General features: G+C 50.1%; 1 protein-coding gene across 6 annotated transcripts in view; it reads right to left on the reverse strand.

The window, feature by feature from the left end:
* Positions 1-20825, reverse strand: part of DLEC1 (DLEC1 cilia and flagella associated protein) — a 68664-nt gene that overhangs the window by 18839 nt on the left and 29000 nt on the right. For all 6 annotated transcript variants that reach the window (XM_012455658.2, XM_012455660.2, XM_012455659.3 and 3 more), the window contains 12 exons: positions 19440-19613; positions 18549-18685; positions 17357-17449; positions 11862-11952; positions 10629-10791; positions 9706-9898; positions 8833-8891; positions 8097-8265; positions 7572-7665; positions 7234-7364; positions 6970-7128; positions 4165-4304 (listed from right to left, as the gene is read on the reverse strand). In XM_012455658.2, coding sequence (XP_012311081.2) covers positions 4165-4304; positions 6970-7128; positions 7234-7364; positions 7572-7665; positions 8097-8265; positions 8833-8891; positions 9706-9898; positions 10629-10791; positions 11862-11952; positions 17357-17449; positions 18549-18685; positions 19440-19613 — 1603 coding nt within the window. The remainder of the gene's footprint in view (positions 1-4164; positions 4305-6969; positions 7129-7233; positions 7365-7571; positions 7666-8096; positions 8266-8832; positions 8892-9705; positions 9899-10628; positions 10792-11861; positions 11953-17356; positions 17450-18548; positions 18686-19439; positions 19614-20825) is intronic.

Below are 20825 nucleotides of genomic sequence, written 5' to 3' on the forward strand. Positions count from 1 at the left end.
CTATAATGTATAAATATGTAATCTGTATGACAGTAATAGTTCAAAGGAAGGGGAAATAATAGAGCTGAGCTATATTACAGCAACATTTCAGACTACTGAAATTAAGTTGCTGTTAATCTAAACCAGACTGTTTTAAAATTAAGATATTAACTATAAAGCCTTGGACAACCAGTAAGAAAATAACTTTTTAAGAAGTAAAAGAAACATGGAAATTAAAATGGCATACTAGAAAATACCTATCTAACACAGAATAAGGCAATAATGGAGGAATGCAGGAACAAAAAGACAAAATACATACAGAAAACAAGCAGGAAAATGGGACATGTAAGTTCTGTTTTATTAGTATTTACATTAAATATAAATGGAATCAACAATCCAATCAAAATGGCAGAGATTAGCAAAATAGATTTTTAAAAAACGATCCAAGTATATGCTGTCTCCAAGAGACACTTTAGATTCAAAGACACAAACAGTTTAAAAGGAAAAGGATGGAAAAATATATACCATGTAAACAGTACCCCAAAGAGAGCTCTAAGAGATACATGAATGTTAGATAAAATAGGCCTTAAGACAAAAATTGTTATTAGAGACAAGGAAGGATATTTTATAATTATAAAAAGGTCAGTTAGAAAGATATAACAATTATAAACGTGTATGTATCTAACAAAAGCACCCCAAAATACATGAAGCAAAAATTGAGAAAATTAAAGGAGAAATCAACAATTCAACAGTGATGGTTGGAGACTTCAACAGCTCACGTTTAATGATGTAAAAACAACTAACCAGAAGATAAATATTGAAACAGAAGATTTAAACAACACTAAAAACCAAACAGAACAGACAACACTCTACACAATAGCAGCAGAATACATATTTTTCTCAAGTACACAAGAAATATTCTCCAGAATAGACCATAAAACAAGCCTCAGTAAGTTTCAAAGGACTATAATTATATAGAGTGGGTTTTCCAACAACAATAAAATCAGATTAGAAATCAACAACAAAGAAATTTGTGAAACGGAAGTCTGTGCAAATTAAATAACACACTCATAAACAAGCCACATAAGAAACCACAGGAAAAATTAGAAAATACTTTTATACCAGTGAAAATGAAAACATGATATAGGATGCAGCAGTGCTTAGGAAAATTTATATTTGTAAATACCATTTTCTTTAAAAGAAAGAAAGAAAAGATTGTAAATCAAAAACCTAAACTTTCACCTTAAGAAACTAGAAAAAGAAGAGCAAACTAAACCGAAAGCAAGCAGAAGGGCGAAATAGCGAAGACTAGGAAGCAGAGAGCAATGAAACAGAAAACAGAAAGATGTTACAGAAAATCAACAAAAGCAAAACCTGGTTCTTTGAAAATATCCACAACATTGATAAACCTTTAGCTAGACTGACCAAGAAAAAGTTGATCAAGACTCAAATGAGAGAAATCAGGAATGAAAGTGGGGACATCACTACTGATCATGCAGAAATAAAAATAATTATAAGAGCACACCACTAAAACATAAAAATAAAAAAAAGAAAAAAAAGAACACCGCTGACAACTGTGTCCCAACAAACTACACTGGCCACTATGCAATCTATGCACGTAACAAAATTGCACATGTGCCCCATAAATTTGTATAAATAATAAAAATTAAAACTGAAAATTAAGAAGATTGGGCTGCCACGGTATTTGCCCCACTGAAGACTGTGGGTGTCACGCTGGAGAGAGGCCAGGGCAGAGGCTGCAGTAACACTGGACGTCTCAACTGTCATGAAGAAGACAACCAAAAATACCCCAGTCCTTCACTCTTACTTATGAATGAACACACAGACCAATTTGTGCAGCTGGCAGGTGTGGGTTTCCTCCACTGTTTGTCTAGGGCTGTTTTGCCCAAAGGTCCCTTTCTCTGATGGATCCAGGCTAGCTGTGTTCTCTGAGGGTGGTGACTCACATGTACTTTACCCCTCAGAAGAGGGGCGCTCTCCACATCTACCCACTTGTACTCAGAAGAAACTTACACCACGAGCTCCTTATGCAAATCAACTTCCTGCTCCATTCAGAAACAGGACTGGACAGGCGAGGATTACTAGAAACAGAAGAAAACTCCACAAGTAAAGGAGAGGATGGGTGCAGTGGCTCACGCCTGTAATCCCAGCACTTTGCCAGACCGAGGGGGGTGGATCACGAGGTCAAGAGATCGAGATCATCCTGGTCAACATGGTGAAACTCTGTCTCTACTAAAAATCCAAAAATTAGCTGGGCGTGGTGGCACACGCCTGTAGTCCCAGCTACTTGGGAAGCTGAGGCAGGAGAATCACTTGAACCCAGGAATCGGAGGTTGCGGTGAGCCGAGATCGTACCATTGCATTCCGTCTCAAAAAAAAAAAAAAAAAAAAATTAAAGAAGAAATCCAACATCTGAGAAAACAGAAATTAGTTTTCTCAGGGGAATCGGAGAGACTTTTGCATTGATAAGACAATAAGAGATTACTACAGAAAAGGAAAGACCCAGGAACAAAGCTTGAAATTTAAAAACGTGATTGCCTCTTCCGGAGACAGGTGCTCCCCTTCGCCCAGCAGGGGAAGGGGCGGGTACACAACCCACACAAGAGCAATCGGGGCCTCTCTCTGGAAAGAGCCAGATTCGCTTTCAGAGGTTGTTAAGCTGTGAGTGTGTGAGCCTGGAGCGTTAAGTGGCCTCTCCCCAGGGCAGAGGGCTAAGGGCCCTTGTCACCAGAGGAGAGAAAGGCCCACAAAGAAAGAAGCAGAGGTGAAGGGTGGGGCTGGGGTGGATGGGGTGGGGGGAGGGTAGAGAAAGAGAGAAAGCAGAAGACCAGGCAAAGGGAAAGGGTTGGGCCCTTGGATTCAGCAAGGCGGGAATGCCCCGTTACAGGAGCTAGTGCTGCTCCTTTTTTGCCTAAGTTGGTAATGTCTGTGTTTCCATCACTTGCTACCATAAACATTCTGAATAATACAAGGTCCTTTCAGAAGAACAGAGACAGAAAAGGAAAGGAAATATGCAAAGACTGAATAGAAAGCCTTCCCCTGAGCTGCAGGCAGACTTGGCCTTCACCTCTGACACCCAGAAAGCACCTTGCACCAGTGCAAAGACTCATACCTAGGCCGGTATTTGTTATCACAGGAGAGGACGATTGAACTGTCAGATGGTCAGGTATACAAAGTCCCATAGCACCTGTCACGGTGAGAGTGTGGGGCAGTGGCTAGTCTCACACACTGTAGGTGGAAGTATAAAATGACACAGTCTTTTTGGAGGATAATTCAAGAGCATCCGTAAAGATCTAAATGTTTTTACAATGAAACACCAAATATATGCCACAATGAGTATAAAACGTACATGCAGCTTAACGAACAATAAAACAACATCAGAAACAAAATATTATCACCAGCCAGCTTAAGAAAATAAATATTTTATTTGAAAATAATTTGGGAAGGAGTGGGGAGAAGCAGATAGGGGATATGGATGAAACAGTACTTGCAGTGAGTTGACGATTACTGAAGGGAGGAATGAGTGCATGGGGGCTTATTATACTATTCTCTCTGTTTTCATATATGTGAGACGTTTTCCACTAGGAAGAAAGAAAGAGAGGAGGAAGGAAATGGGAGAGGGGAGGGAGAATGAAAAAGAAAAAATAAAGGAATTCTACTAATACCTTTGAAACCTCTAGCATGTTCCTTCCAGAAAACAATGGTATGTGCTTGTTTAAATATGTCACACCTTTTTTGTGTCCATTCTCCTATGGACAATGGTTGTTTCTAGCTTTTCCTGTAGGGAGAGTCCAGGCTGGGCATTCCTACGTGAGCACACATCCCACTGTGCATGGAAAAGCATTTCCCTGGGAGTATAACCCGAAAGGCAAACACTAGCGAATGCTAAAGGAGTTTCCAAAGTGGTTATGCTACTTTACATCCCTTTAGTACACACACCCCAGAAAGATATACACACAGCATTATCAGTGGATCATCTCTAGGTAATGGCTTATGGGTCATCTTAAGTTTCTTTTCTATAATGTACACATTTTATAGAATGCAAATTTTCTGGAGTCAATAGTTTTAAATCCAGAACATCTCTAGAGAAAGATAAAATATAGATAAATACACTGCAAAGATGCACAGAGTTTGTTGTTGCGGCTCTTCCCGCTGTCCCCTTACCTCCGGGCTCCATTTTCCACCTCCAGCTCCAGGACGGTCTGCAGACGCTGGCAATGCAGGGCCTCCAAGGTGATGTCCACCCTGCACTCCCCTAGAGGGGGAAGCTGGCCACTTGAAGGCTCAATGTCGAAGGGAGAAGCCTGCTCCAGAGAACACTCAGGAGGATGAGCACTGAGAACACTTGGAATCACAGAGGAACTGGGGGCTGGCCACACCCAACCAAGGTCACCCCTAAGCCACCCCAGCTCTTCCAAGAGCCATCTGGGATCCAGAAAGAGGCAAGCAGGTGTGGGACCACAGTCACAAGAGTCTCGGGATTAAGAGCATAGAAACCGAGTCTCGCCGGGCGCGGTGACTCATGCCTGTAATCCCAACACTTTGGGAGGCCGAGGCGGGTGGATCACGAGATCAAGAGATCGATACCATCCCGGTCAACATGGTGAAACCCCGTCTCTACTAAAAATACAAAAAATTAGCTGGGCATGGTGGCGCATGTCTGTAATCCCAGTTACTCAGGAGGCTGAGGCAGAATTGCCCGAACCCAGGAGGCGGAGGTTGCAGTGAGCCGAGATCGCGCCATTGCACTCCAGCCTGGGTAACAAGAGTGAAACTCCGTCTCAAACAAACAAACAAAAAAGAAACCGAGTCTCCAAGCAAAGGAATACACAAGCCAGAGGTCCCCATGCCCTGGCCCAGATCTGAGAGATAGAAGGCGGAGGGAGGTGCTCTAGGGAAAACGGGGAGAGCTGGAGAGCCAGAGGTGAGCTGGTGAGCCAAACTGGGGGGTGGCCTCTGAGCAGCTTCCACTGAGGAAAGCCACCAGGTCACTAGATTGGGGGAGGGGAGAGTCTGCTGTGACCACAGAATTCTCTTTTGTACCCACGTGGTCTTTCCCCCACCCCCTCCTCCTGTCCCCCACTGCAGGTCCGCCCCTCCTCCCATGCCAGGCACACACACGAAGGGAGAGGGGAAGAGAAAGAACGGAAGAAGTATCCGCCTCTGGGGAGGGCTCTTTACAGTCCATTCTTCCCGCCCTGACAGAGAGGACACTTGCCCCTGTAAGGAGGGAGCACGTTGCTGTCTCTGTTGCTCATGTGCACCTCCCATGGAGCCCTGAAGCTCTGAGGGTGGCTGTAGTCTGCGGTTAGGTTTCAGTAACTCTGTGTCCCCTCATCTGAGAGCATCTAACAACCCCCAAATCCCAACATTGCTTTTGAGAGCTCAGAAGAATAGAGTACAGAGAACTGTAGAGACGGGACTCCCACTGGCTTGCTCGTGACATAAATCTTACAATACTGTAACACTGACAGTTATTTCCATGATAAAACATGTTATTCTTCACAGTGGGAGAAGACCACAGACTGGAAATGAGAGAAGAGGGATGAGCTGTGATGCTGTTACCCATCAGCTGTGCAACCCTAGGGAAGCCCTGTCCCTTCCAGCCTCTCCTCTATCAACTGAGGAGGCTCACTGAGGTCTGTACGCTTCCAGCTGTGCTCTGGAAAATCCCTGGAGATCCTTGGCAGCGCAGGGGACTGGAATGTTGGGAGAAGCGGGATGGGGCAGAGGCGCCTAACACGGGGGTCTCTGGGTGGATGGAGCAGTCACACTTTATTCTATGTACTGGGCGTTTGCATAAGGTTTCATTTGAAGAAAGAGTTCTTGGCTAAACATAATGTGGACACTAAAGATACTGATGCCACCCTGCCCCCAGCCCCGTCCCAGCCTGAGCCCCAGCCTTAGTCTTCTGTGGTTTCAAGATCCATGGCGGGAGACCAGTGAGTCCTGGGAGGGAAAGCATTGAACTCCAAGCCCGTGTGTGTAACAGGTGCTTGGCAGTGGCACTGGCAATTGGATGCATACTGTCATAACTTCTAGGTTTCACGGTGCCCAGCTACAGGCTGTCAGTAAAGGAGCGGGGCCTCCCCAGAGTGGAAAGTCAAGTCCACTTTCCTGGAGAAAGGGGATGCGCGCTAACAAATAAGGTGTACGCGTGGCTTGGCCTGTCTTCCCTGGGCTCCTGAATACAGGAGGAAAAGTGTGCGGTGTTCTGACTCAGAGGGCAAGCGGGCAAGCGGGATGGGGACGCTGCTGGGAAGCAGCCAGAGGGAGGATGCGGTCACCAAACAGTCATGGCCAGGGTCTCATGGGTGTGGTACACCAGGGAGCCACAGCCATGCCGCGGTGAAGGGGCGACGTACAACTCACTGCGGCCGTTTTACAAATAGCTGGCTCTTTGTGTGACTTTGTTTGCTCCAGATTGCCCATTGCATTTAAATATGATTATGATAATACTTAGCTGCTTTTCTTCCACTTTTATAGTAAAAAGAAAAGTGCTATTTGAGTGGAAATGAATCTTGAATTTTCTTTTTGGAGCCTTGGGTTTGGGCCACCAGCCTGTGACCAGATGCCATCTGGTAGCAGATCCCTGGGAGGATCCGAACCTTCCAGAGAGTGGGACAGAGGCAGGAATGTGGCTGGAGCAGCAGCCGCCTTGGAGGCTTCCTGCCCAACCTAGCTGCCCACTGCTTCCTGCCTCAGCCAGCTCTGATGAGGGAGAAGCCATACCCTATTTCTGAATCAGATGGTGGAGAAGGGCACAGGAAACGCTGCTGTGGGGTACGTCTGGCTGCATCTCCTCAGCCACAGGGAGAACCAGAGGCACCGCCAGGCCGAAGTCACTGGGCAGGCTTTTCCTCCCCAGCCTCAAAGCTCTGATCTAAACGCACCAGGGCAAATTGCAGCAGGGCAAGTTAAACGGGCTCATTGTGGGGGCACCAGAGGACCCAGCAGTGCCCAACTTACGTCCTCAGGCCTTTCTTGGAGGCAGACTGGGCTCTCCTTCATGCACCACGTGGCTGGGAGTGGGCTGATGTTCTGGATCTGGATGGAGTTTGTGGCCTTCTGCCCCATGCGGAGTAGACCAAACTGAAGGGCTGAGACGTTGATGATGAGGGCAGGCCCCTGAGACACCCAGAGGGCCTGTCACTGGGCCACCAGGGGATGGCTCTGTGTCCCAGCCCTGCCACCTCCCCGGGCCCACCCTGCTCCCAGCTCCCTCTGCAGCACCTTAAAGGCTCCCTCAATGTGTAACACCACTGGCGAGGGCGAGTCTTCGATTTCACACAGCAGGTCCTGGCTTGTGGGGCCAGGGACACCCCCAGTAAAGTTCAACTCGAAATCCTCGACCTCACTGGGCTCTGAGAGAGAGAAGGAGAGGGAGAGGTGGAGAGGAGAAGCAGAGGCGCTTCCTCCTACGGCTGGGCACAGACACCTGGCTTGCACAGACTTCTCATCTGCCTCACATCCCAGGCCTCCAGAGCCCTGCACGGGCCCCTTTCACTCTGAAGATTTCCTCCCGAGCCAGCCTGAGGCAGGTCACAACTCTCCTGCCGCCCCCAGGGCACCTATGACCCCCGTGCAGGGCTCCACTTCGATGATGTGGCAGTCGCTGATCTTCCCCCACAGGTATCTGATGGGTGACTTGCTGTTGTTCCACATCTGAAAGACACACCGAGACCAGGCTGCCTGTTTACTGCCCCTTCATGTCCACTCTGTACCTGCTGAAGGATCATGGGCTCGTGAAGGTCCCCATGACACCTCCCAGCTAGCTCCCGGCCACCCAAAGCCATGGGCTTCCCAAACATAAAGCACCCTCCCTCCACCCTGCAGGGCATGTGGCTGTCATATTCTGCCAAGGAGGGGAATGGGTTCCACAGCCCTAACTTTCAGAGGATTCTGGGAGGCTGATAAATGACAGCCATGCCTGGCCTATGCATCTGTGCACGTCAAGTTGGGTTCAAGGCCCCGGGAACGGCCTCAGCCTCCATGCAGTGGCTGCTGCCATCCGCCCCTCCTGCTGCATCCTCCCTACACTCACACCCATGTCAGCACCGCCTCGGCCAGCCCAGGCAGGGGAGACAACGACCTACCTTAAACGCCTTCTTCACGTTTATGCCAATGTAGTTCTCCCCTGGGATGATGAGGGCATACGGCTCTAAGAGAACCTGGAAAGGTGCTACTGAGCCTTTCACCTCGATTTCCAGGACAATCACATCATCCACAGAGTAGGAGGCATGTCCCAGGTTCTCTGCTTCTGAACTAAACGCAAACCCAAGGTGAGCTAGGAGCCGGCACACCTGCGAGCACATCCCAGCGTGTCCCTGCCCGTCCCACGTTTGGCCTTGTAAAAAGAAAACACTGCCTAGCTCACAGCTCCGCCCCCCGGGCCCCTAAATCAGAGGCACTAGCCAGTGCCCGAAAGGTGACGAATACCTGTGGCTGTGGCAGTGGTTTAACCTAAGGCCTGGGACAGGGGCACTGCCCTGCAGCCCTCCAGCCTGGGATCTCTGCACCAAGCAGACTGGGGTGCCAGCCTGAAGGTTTACACCGTGGGCCAAACCCTCCCTTCCACACTCACCACCACTGGGGCCCCCCCAGTCTGGCTGCCCAAGAGCAGCTCCAAAATTCCTGGGGTGGGCTCGAAGTGAGTTTAGTGTGCTGAGCCCATCACAGGGCTGGGTTGCCAGGGCGAGGCAAAACAATGCTCCCGCTCCCCAAAGCCTGCCAGCTGCCCACTCCCCTTGCCTGATACCTTCCCCAGGAGAATCCCCAAGGTGCGGGAAGGCCCAGCTGCCCCCTTCTCATCTGGGGCCCAGTTCCTCTCACCTCACGGGCTCTGGGACTTCCTCTAGCACCATCTGGAGCACGCTGTGAAAGTCCCTCAGCTGCAAGGCAAACACAGTGACCTGAAAACGCAGCTGCGCTCCAGCAGGTTGTCCTGGAGGCTGGGCATGGCAGCAATTCTCCTTCCCCGAGCCTGGCCACCACAAGGACCTTCTGAAAACCTGGGATACTTCCCTGCTGCCTCTTCCCCTCCCTAGGAAAAGTGAAGTTGCTGCCAGAACATGAGCCAGGACTCAGGGGCCTGTCTCAGCTGGGCCTGGTGCAGGAAGGAAAGGAAAGGCCTTCCTGATGCTGACACTGCCCCTCAAGTGCCTGAAGCCACCACACCCTCCCAGGACAGACACAGGCGGCTGCATGCTGGGGCCAGACGCAGACCCACTCACCTTAGCCCCAAACCCACTAACAACGGCCCCGGAACATCCTTTTCATGCCCAGCTCAAATTCCCCTCTAGCCTGCCATGGCTCACGGGGCTTCCCTCCACGCTGGGCCCGGCGCTGTGCTAACCTGGCCCTCAGGGCCCCCCGCCTCATGCTCTCTAGGGGCTGCTGTGGTATGGGTGGGGATGGTAATGTTTTTTGCCATAGTGGACATGTGGGAGACACCCAGAGCTGAAGACACCAGCCCAGGGTCTGGCTGCACATGGGGCGAGTCTGGGATCAGGACCAGGTACAATGAGCTGCTTCGTCCTGCACACCAGCGGTGCACTCCAGCCCCACTCAGCCAAGGGCCGGCCTGGGCAGGATGGCACCTCGGCAGGCCCAGCTGTGGCTTCAGCGTGATTGAAGAACACAGGTGGGGGGCGTCTAAGGACATGATCCAACCATGTGTGGCTACTGAGATGACACCGTCTGTACCTCATGCGGAGAAAAGCTCAGGATGAACTCGTGGTCTGTGTGGGGGCTGAGAACCCCCTTTCTGGGCATGATGGAGAAGGCGGTCTCCCTGTCGGGGTGGCACTTGATGCTGTCCATGCTGTAGGTTTCTCCAGGCATGAGGGGCTGCAGGTTGGGCTTCATGATCTGCCAGTGGAAGGCCAGCTCCACGTGCCTGTGGGGGCAATGCATCCAAGGCCATGGTTGCTGCGTCAACCCCACTCCTGCCCTCCGCCTTTCCTGCTATGGGCTCCCAGCAAAGCTGTGTCCAGAAAGATATGTGCCCACTGGCTGCCAAGAGGAACACAGCACAGGAGGGGTAGGACTTGCAGCTACCTGGGGGAGGGGTGACAGAGTCCTGTGTAAGGCCTGGGGTCCCCCAGGCAGCCCTGGTTGGGAGGCTCTCTGAGACCTGTCCTGGTGTCATGGTGGTGCTCAGAGGCGGGTCAGGAGACTGCAATCCACAGACTATAGTCTGCCTGCCCCTGGGGCGTGGATGGCTTCCCCTGCACAGGCAGCGTATGTCCTCTCTGGGAAGCTGAGGCTGGCTAGGGATGGTCCAGGATGGTTTGAAGCAGCACCGTCTGACAGAGCTTCCTGCAGGGATGGAGGTCTTCTACCTCTATGCTGTCCAATATCACAGCCACTGGCTACATGTGGCTGTTGAGGACTTAAAATGTGGCTGGTGCCACTGATGAAGTAAGCTCTTAATTTAATTTTAGTTGATTTAAATTTAAATAGCCAAGAGCAGCTACTGGTTTCCATGACGGACTGTATAAATCTGGATACCATTCTGTGCCCAGACTTCCCCAGGCCCTTGGAATGACCTCCTGCCTCACTGGGACTCAGGGCCAGGTAAGCAAGGAGGAAGGTTGGGTGCTGGGGCACACACAGGGGCTACCCACGTAGCGTTTCTAATAACCAGCTGCTTCCTAGCTGTGGACAGAAGGTTTTCAGGCTCAAATTGTATGAAGTGCTGGGCTGTTAAGTCTGTGAGCTCTCCAGGGTCCGGTTGACTTTTTTCACCAGAAATATAGATCAGATCCAAAGCAATCAGCTGCCCAATTCCTGCCAAAGTGGGGTAAGTGAAGTCAGTGAAGGCTCACTACGGCTGGAACCAGGCCAAGGCTGCTGTAGGACCCTTGCCACCATCTGCGTGCAGCTGGCCTTGACCATGATCCCTGCAAGCTCACACGAGAGGGAAAACGGGGATGTCCGCATACAGGTTAACGTCCTCACACCTGTGAGGACCAAAAGGAGGTGCTTTAAGAACCCAGCATAGAGCAGGGACTCAGTTAATGAGGAAGGGAAAGAAGAAGGGAGGAAAGGAGGGAGGGAAGGAGGAAAGAGGGAAGGAAGGAGGGAGGGAAGGAAGAAGGGAAGGAGGGAGGGAAGGAGGAAAGAGGGAAGGAAGGAGGGAAGAAAGGTGGGAGGGAAGGAGGAGAAGAGGGAAGGAAGGAGGGAAGAAAGGAGGGAGGGAAGGAGGAGAAGAGAGAAGGAAGAAGGGAAGAAAGGAGGGAGGGAAGGAGGAAAGAGGGAAGGAAGAAAGGAGGGAGTGAAGGAGGAAAGAGGGAAGGAGGGAAGAAAGGAGGGAGGGAAGGAAGAAAGAGGGAAGGAAGGAAGAAAGAGGGAAGGAAGGAGGGAAGAAAGGAGGGAAGGAAGGAGGAAAGAGGGAAGGAAGAAGGGAGGGAGGAAGGGAGGGAGGGAGGGAGGAAGAAAGGAAGGGAGGATGGGAGGGAGGGTGGGAGGGGCATTTTATGGTGATTCCCAGCATGCCTCTTCTAACCCTACAGAAACCTAGAGGTGCCTCTGGCTGTTTATGTGTGAGTCACTGGCAATCCCCCAAAGGGGATCAAAATGAGTTTCAAAATGAAACAATGAAAGATTTCACCCGAGGTTTCCATCTCTCTTGCTAGAAGGCTCCTTGGACGGTCTTGGAGACCACACTGGCTTGGGTCTCCAAGGTCAGACCAGAGCGGGCCCAAAACTAGACTCTGGCACCTGGAGGCGGCAGCATTCCCAGTGTGCTCCTGACGTGGAGAGGGCACAGCTGGGCTGCTGCCAATGCTAGTGCGGTCAGGGGCCCCGGGAGCTGGGCTGCCCCTCCAGCCCTGCCCCGGGAGTGCACTCAGGCCCACCTGAGATCACCAGCTCCTTCATCTGGCAGTTGTCGCACACAATGACGAAGTTCTGCTCGGCCTTTCCTGGGCTCTTTGGGAAAAACAAAACCTGGGGAGAGAAGGGTTGTTCTGTAACACGTCCCATTAAAGGGCTCCCACCCTCCTCGCCTCCCACCCTCCTCCTCTCACACAGACACCCCTCCCTTTGCTCTTGACTCTCTGCTCCCCTCCCTGCCACCTCCCACCTTACTCCTGAGGCCAAGCGTTTCAGCCTCGTTCCACCCCAGAGTAAAGCAGGGAGCAAGCTGAAAGGATGTGAAGAGAAAGTTCACAGAGACCAAGATACAAATGGCCCTTAAATGAATGACAACACACACCCCCATTCATAATAAGAGAAATGTCAATGAAAACCATCCAGAAGAGGCTTTTCACCCTCGTACCGGCAGAGCGGAGCGTGAGCTGTCGTAAGTGCAGTGATTTGCTTTCTAATGTTTTCTCCAATTCCCCCAAGCCCCAGCCCCAGTAACCGCCATTCCACTCTCTGCTTTTGTGAGTTCAGTATTGGAAGGTCCCGCCTATGGGTGAAGTCGTGCAGTATTCATCTGCTGTGCTTGGCTTCACATAATGTCCTCCTGACTTCTCCACGTTGTTGTAGACGGTAGGGTTTCCTGCTTTTGCAAGGCTATTATTCCACTGTGTACACACACCTCGTTTTCTTTATCCATCTATCGATAGACACTTGGGGTGATTCCAAAGCTTGCCTATTGTGAATGATGGTGCGGTGAACATGGGAGTGCGGGTGTCTTTTAAATGGCATCTTTTGAGTCCAGGAGTTAGAGGCTGCAGTGAGCAGTGATCACACCACCGCACTCCAGCCAGGTTTCATTTGTGGACACACCCAGTAGTAGGACTGCTGAATCATACAGTCGTTCTATTTTTAATTTTTTGAGGGAACTCCATGTTATTTTCCATCACGGCTGTACCAATTTACATTCCCATCAACAGTGGGCAAGGGTGCCCTTTACTCTACATCCTCGCCAACACGTGCCTTTCATCTTTCTGATAACAGTCATTCTATTGGGTGTCAGGTGACAGCTCACTGTGGTTTTACTTTGCATTTCCCTGATGATTAATGATGTTGAGAATGTTTTTATACTCATTGCCCATGTATATGTCTTCTTTTAAGGAATGTCTATTTGGTCTTTTGCCCATCAAAAAAATCAGATTTTTTTTTCTTTTCTTTTTTTTTTTTTTTTTTGAGACGGAGTCTCGCTCTTGTTACCCAGGCTGGAGTGCAATGGCGCGATCTCGGCTCACCGCAACCTCCGCCTCCTGGGTTCAGGCAATTCTCCTGTCTCAGCCTCCTGAGTAGCTGGGATTACAGGCACGCGCCACCGTGCCCAGCTAATTTTTTTGTATTAATAGAGACGGGGTTTCACAATGTTGACCAGGATGGTCTCGATCTCTCGACCTCGTGATCCACCCGCCTCGGCCTCCCAAAGTGCTGGGATTACAAGCTTGAGCCACCGCGCCCGGCCCCTCTTTTCTTTTTTTTTTAGACGGAGTCTTGCTCTGTCACCAGGCCAGAGTGCAGTGGCACGATCTCAGCTCACTGCAACCTCCGCTGCCCAGGTTCAAGCAATTCTCCTGCCTCAGGCTCCCAAGCAGCTGGGACTACCGGCATGCGCCACCACACCCAGCTCATTTTTTGTATTTTTAGTAGAGACAGGGTTTTACCATATTGGCCAGGCTGGTCTTGAATTCCTGACCTCAGGTGATCCACCTGCCTCGGCATCTCAAAGTGCTGGGGTTACAGGTGTGAGCCACCGTGCCCAGCCCAGGTTATTTGTTCTCCTGCTATTAAGTTCCTTATATATTTTGGGAATTAACCCCTTATCAGATATATGACAGGATTTTCTCACATTTCACAGACTCTCTCTTCACTCTGTTGCTGGTTTCCTTTGCTGTGTAGAAGCTTTTTAGTCTGAGGTAATCCCATTTGTCTACCCATGTTTGTTTTTTTGTCTGTTTCGTTTTTTGAGACAGGGTCTCGTCCTGCACCCAGGCTGCAGTGCAGTGGTGTGATCGCTGCTCACTATAGCCTCTAACACCTGGGCTCAAGCATCCTCCCACTTCAGCTTCCCAAGTAGCTGGGACCACAGGCACATGCCACCACACCTGGCTAGTTTATTTTATTTTTATTTTTTTATCTTTTGAGATAGAGTCTTGCTTTGTCATCCAGGCTGGAGTGCAATGGCACGATCTCAGCTCACTGCAACCTCTGCCTCCTGGGTTCAAGCGATTCTCCTGCCTCACCCTCCTGAGTAGCTGTGATTACAGGCACATGCCACCATGCCCAGCTAATTTTTTGTATGTTTAGTAGAGACAGTGTTTTACCATGTTAGCCAGGATGGTCTTAATCTCCTGACCTCGTGATCTGCCCACCTCAGCCTCCCAAAGTGCTGGGATTACACGCATGAGCCACCAGGCCAGGCTGTTTTTTACATTTTTTATAGAAATGGTGTCTCCTTATGTTGCCCAGGCTGCTCTCAAACTCCTGGGCTCAAGTGGTCCTCCCGCCATAAAATCCTGAGCCACTGTACCTGGCCCCTATTTTCACTTTTGTTGCCAGTGCTTTTGAGATCATATCCAAGAAAATCATAGCCTAGACCGATGTCACAGAGATTTCCCCTATGTTTTCTTCTAGTAGTTTTTTTTTTTTTTATTGCATTTTAGGTTTTGGGGTACAGTGAAGAACATGCAAGATTGTTGCATAGGTACACACGTGGCAGTGTGATTTGCTGCCTTCCTCCCCATCACCTATATCTGGCATTTCTCCCCATGCTCTCTCTCTCTTCTAGTAGTTTTACATTTTCAAGTCTTACATTTAAATCTTTAATCCATAAGTTAATTTTTATATATGGTGAGAGATACGGGTCTAGTTTCATTCTGATAAATGCAATGATATTTTGTCTTTTCTTCAAAATAATCTAGAAGAGCAGGGTGGGGATTAGCTGAGGGAAATGGAGGGGTATAGATGTAATAAGATTGGCCAAGAGTTGATAACTGCTGAAGATAGTAATGAATACATGGGTGATCATTGTTTTCTCTATTTTTGTGCATGTTTTTACATACAACGTCCATGAACAGTTTTTAAGTTTGATAATATACTGTATTGGCAAAGGTGTTAGGAAACAGACACCCTTACATATTGCTGTTGAAAGCTTAAATTGGTACAACCCACATGGTAAGGATTTTGGCAACGTGCATTACAATTACAAGAGCACCAGACCCTGGATCAGCAAGTCTTCCAGGACTGTATCCTGCGGGTACACACGTCCTTGGATAGAGTGATGTATGTGTAATTTATACATAATTGGTAGCCAGAGATCAGAAAAAAAATCTTCATGTCCATCAGCAGGAGCCTGCTGAACTAAATTATGGCCCATTCACACAATAGGATACTATACAGTTATTAAAACATATGAGAATGATCTCTAAGATATAGGGTTATAAAACACATGGCAAAGAACAGAGTATAGAGTGAGCAACTTGCTGTGTGGAGAAAAAAACACACATGGGGAAAAAACCCAGTGCAGTTGCTTATTTGGGCATAGACTCTCTGGAAGGGCACTCAGAAAACTGGTCAGGTGTGGCTCTGGATGGCTGAGGAACTGCGGTGAAAGGGAGCATTTCACTGTTTACCTATTTGCATTTTTGAATGTTTTATTACTGTTTATTTTTAGATACAGGGTTTCACTCTGTCACCCAGGCTGGAGTACGGTGGCTCTATCACAGCTCACCGTAACCTCAAACTCCTGGCCCCAAGTGATCCTCCTATCTTAGCCTCCAAAAGTGCTGAGATCATAGGCGTGAGCCACTACACCCAGCGCTTTTGAATTTATTTTTACTTTGAAGATCGTTTATACAGACAGGATGCCACTGTGTTTCCCAGGCTGGTCTTTAACTCTCAGACTCAAGCAGTTCTCTTGCTTTAGCCTCCCAAAGTGCTAGGAGTACAGACCTGAGCCACTGCACCCAGCCTCTCTTTTAAATTTTTAATCATGCAAATATATTTCTTATTTGGAACTATAAATATGTTTTTAAATAAAAAAAAAAAACCCAAACAATCAATAAACAAAATGCGCAAGAAATGCAAAGGGGAAAGAAAGCCTCCACTGACTCCCTCGCTGCTCCCCTCTTCCTTTACTTGGAGATCCCAGGAGGACAGGATGAAGGGGATGTCTGGGGCAGACCAGCTCCAATTCTTTGAAGCTCCGATGAGCCTGTGACACAGCTTGGACTATGTATAAGACAACAGGGAGCCTGGCCTATGTATGGGCCTTGTAGACCCATCTGCCCCTCAGTAGCAGATGAGGCCTGACGAAGCCCCTGACTGGCCCAGTCTCAATCTCAAGAACTAGGTTCTAATCAGGATCAGATGAGCAGGAACATGAATAGGAGAGCCACACCCTAGGGCTCCAGAACCTGCTGGGCACTTGAAACTAGAAAGCAGCTGATAAGAGGAAGCCCTTCCTGACAGCATGGCAGAGTCGCTGTGGCAGTCGAGCTCCACCTTGCTACACACCAGCATTCCCTGGGGGACTTTAGAAGTCCTGCACCCAGGCCACAGCCCAGTCCAGTGAGCTCAGAGCCTCAGGGGTGGGGCCTTGGTGTTGTTTCCAGGTCTCTCAGGGGATTGCAATGTGCAGCTGAGTTTAAGAACTAATAAGGGATGCTGTATCTCACGACCTGGTGATGTGGTGCAGGCCAAATCCACCCCACAGAAACCAGACAGTTTTCGCTCCTGAATGTCAGGTGCCTCCCTCGGCAGGCTAGTGTGAAAAGCCAAGCATGTCTGTGGCAGCCCCACACGCAGTCACATGGAGTGGAGTCAGACTCCTAGACCAGCAGTCGGGGAGGGCGGCAGTGTGCCACAACAGGGACAGGGAGCATCACCATTTCTCACGGGCACCTCTGGGGACCAGCAAGCAGATGTGACAGCAAAAGGGGCCAGTTAGGAAAGGAGGTGCCCACAGCCAGGGGCAGGCCTCAGAGAGCTTCCGCAGAGGTTCAGGATGAGGCCTAAAGGAGGTGGGCCTTGCTGACTACACAAACTGAGGATGAAGCATGAAAGCGAGAACAAAGCCACAGTCATCGCCCAGGTACCAGATGATGGGGGGAGGGAAAGCCCAAGAGAGACTGAAGAACCAAGGGAAGCTCCTGGAGGCAGCTTGGACATTGGTGGAGGTGGCTCCCAGACGAAAGGTGTGGACAAGCGAGGCTCGGGTTTGTGCTGTGATGCATGGGCTGTCTGCATTTGCTTTGTGAAAATGCTCCTGAGACAGTCGAATGACACCTGACATCACCCTGCAGAATGCAAGAATAGGCGTCTACCCAGAAGTCACTAAGGCTGGGAGGTGGGATGGGACTGGACATTTGAGTCATGAAAACGGAGAGAAATGCAAGCATGCAAGCAGATGAGGAAATACAGGCCGAATCTGATTACCTACCTCCACTAACACAGCATGTCCTGGGGCCAGCTCAAACACCGAAGGTCGGATTCCAAAAGGAGGCTGCTCAACAAAGCCGGCGGTTGCAATGGCCTTAAAGAAAAGCAGTTTACACAATGGTGTGGAAGAAACCGTAAAACCCAGTGTTCAGATTGCAAAATTCTCTCCTTCAAACATCCATTTTGCAACGTGAAGGAACTTAAGGATTATCCAGTCACGTGGTAATGAAGAAAGGGAGGCTTGTTAATTCAGCAGCACTTACTCAGCCAGCACCAGGTACTAGGTGAGGCTCTGAAGGTTAAGAAGAGTAAGTCCTAGAGCATCTGTGAAGAGCTGACTACGAGCAGGAGGTACAAGGAACACCATCACCAAGTGATTGGGACACAAATGACAGGCGTGTGAGAAGGTCTCACTCAGGAGGTGAGCTGCGGGGGCCCTCCCCTGGGCTCCAAAGCATATTGTCCTTTCCCTACTGTGACATCCTGTGTGACAGGTGCTAGCATATGGGTCTGCCTCCAACCCTGACCCACCCCTGGCTACAAGCTCCTGAGTCACAAGGGCTGCAGCCGCAGTGCCTACACAAGAAGCTACCTAGCATGCCAGGGACACAAACCCATGCCTACAAGACCCCGGTCAGTCACAGAAATGAGCGAAATGTCATTCTTGGAACATCTTGAAATGGGGCAGCCCTTGCTAACAGGCTCACAGTGAATCACGGCCCTGGGCTGCTTATCTTCCAGTTTTTCAGAGAAACTGGAAATGTCGAATTTTATATGAAATCTCCTTATTTTTAAATGTTGACTCAAAAAATGTTAAGTGCTGTGCCAAATAACTACCAGCAGAATTTGGCCGAAGGGCAGCCAATTTGTGACCTCTGAAATATTCAGTCATTTGCTACAATAAAGAAGGGCCGAATGTGTGAATGCAGTCACATTTGAGCCAGCTCTTAAAGGATAAGTGAGGTGGTATCGCTCACCCAGGGTGGTGCAGGCATTACTGGCATAACCAGAACTACAACACTGGTCCCCTTACACACCCGTTCTCATGCGGGTTGTGGCAGCTGCATGGAGAGGTTACAGCACTCCACCTTCTGTGTGTTTCCAGTCATGGGTGTACTCTAGCAAGCTCCTCTGGGGGCTATTTCCTTTGATGGATTTGCAGTTTTTCCAGTTAGCAACCTGTGATCACTCACCTTGAAACTCAGTGGTGGCCAGCTCATTTTGGGCATAATGCAGAACCTGCCAACACTGAATCCCACATTTTTGCAGATGAATTTGGTCATCTTGACTCCCCCAGCGAGGCAGTAACCACAGTCCAACACTGGTGACACTGTAGCCGCAGAAGAATACATGCAAGAGAAACAACGGGTCACTGAAGGGGCCCTGCTGTCGTGGTTCTTCTGAGGTCCAGCCAGAGACCAGGACAGCTGGTCCCAGCCCAGCACTCCGCAGAGAGGATGAGTGCACACATGTCCTGAACCCTGCACCACTTGGGCTCTGCCCAGGCTGCTGGCGGGCCACAGGGTAGCAGCGCTATGGGACTCTCTTCACTCCTAGCTAGAGCAGCAGAAGTCAGTGCCCATTGTGGATTCATGCTTTGCCAGGGCCACCCAGCATGGCCCTTGTGGGCTATGGCAGAAGTAAGGGGGATCACAGTCCCAACTTCCCACCTATGCTCAGCTGGAGAAACTTGTCACTGAGGGAGCCCAGCTGAAGCCAGCATTGCCAAGAACGCCTACTCCCACAGCCACGAGGACAACAGCTGTTAGGACTCCTCAGGGCACACAGGCGCTTCTTCCTTGCCCGCTGTGGCACGGGTCCCCTCAGGGATGGTCACAAGCCAGCAAAACCTATGCTGGGGTTAGCTGGACCACTGGCCTCCTCCCCCACTGTGAGTCAACCTCCACTGAGAAAACCCAAAAGCAGGCAGGACACTCATGGCTTCACACTGTGGACGGCTACAGAAGCTGCTAGCAGTATCCTCTGCAAGACCCAGGGCCCCTGCTACAGAGGGAACCTGAGAGCCAGGCAGTCCTTATGGGGGTCTCCAACCTTGCCTGTGGGAAGCTGCAGTGCACACTCACGTGTCAGCACGGGGGGTGGCCTCCGGGCCTGCAGGGGGATCAGAAGCGTGTGGGCTGACTGGGTCTCCACTAAAATAAAATCATCGAAATCCCCAAGGCAGTCGGGAAAAAACTGGACAATGTACTGGCAGGTCATTCCAGGAGCCACCATTCCACCTTTTCCTGGGAATATCCCTGTGCATGACAAAAGTGACAAGTGAGGATCCGGGAAGCAGCCAGCCACCAGGGCGTGAGCTCAGCTGGTACGGACCCCAGCCGCAGCTGGGCTGGCTCTGTGAGTAAGTGTCCTCTGGGCCGAGGCTGTGCTGACGGCAGGACAAGGGCATGCGAGGGGAGCAGGCTGCAAGGGCGGCGACTCCAGGCAAGCAGGCCATCTACTCAGAACGGTCAGGGCCCGCCTGGTCCTGTGGCTTAGAATTTCTGTGGCGGGCAGCAGAGAAACTTTTGAGATTTCTGAATAGGGCTGACATGATCAGAGTTGTTTTTGAGACAAACACTGTGACACTAAAGTAGGAAGGCTGGCTATAGGCTGCTGCCTGGGCTTAACTGAGGAACGGAGAGGGCCTGATTGAGGACAGCGGCAGCATGAGGAGTAGGGAGAAAGCAGGACCAGTTCCTGGGTGGAGGCAGCCAGGAGAAAAGAGCTGTCAAGGCTCTGAGAACGCACTGCTGGGGGAGCGGGAGGGCCCCCTGGGACTGCCGAGGGGGGGTCCGGCCTGGGCTCAGGACTCAGGGTGGGAGTCAGCAACAGGCAGCAAGCTCAGCAAGCAACTCTGAGGCAATCCACAGTACTGCTGCTACTACTACTACCATTACTACACCACTGCTACTGCCACTACTGCTACTACCACTACCACTACTACCACCACTACTACCATAACTACCACTACCATTACTACACCACTACTACTGCCACTACTGCTACTACCACTACCACCACTACCACCACTACTACTACCATTACTACACCACTGCTACTGTCACTACTGCTACTACCACTACCACTACTACCACCACTACTACCACCACTACTACACCACTGCTACTGCCACTACTGCTACTACCACTACCACTACTACCACCACTACTACCACCACTACTACTATCATTACTACACCACTGCTACTGCCACTACTGCTACTACCACTACTACTACTACCACCACTACTACTACCATTACTATACCACTACTACTGCCAGTACTGCTACTACCACTACTACCACCACTACTACTACCATTACTACACCACTGCTACTGCCACTACTGCTACTACCACTACCACTACTACCACCACTACTACTACCATTACTATACCACTACTACTGCCACTACTGCTACTACCACTACCACTACTACCACCACTACCACTACCATTACTACACCAC

This window comes from Aotus nancymaae, unplaced genomic scaffold (genome assembly GCF_030222135.1).
Source record: "Aotus nancymaae isolate 86718 unplaced genomic scaffold, 86718_ANA_hifiasm-v0.15.2.pri h1tg000038l, whole genome shotgun sequence".
Lineage (NCBI taxonomy): Eukaryota > Metazoa > Chordata > Mammalia > Primates > Aotidae > Aotus > Aotus nancymaae.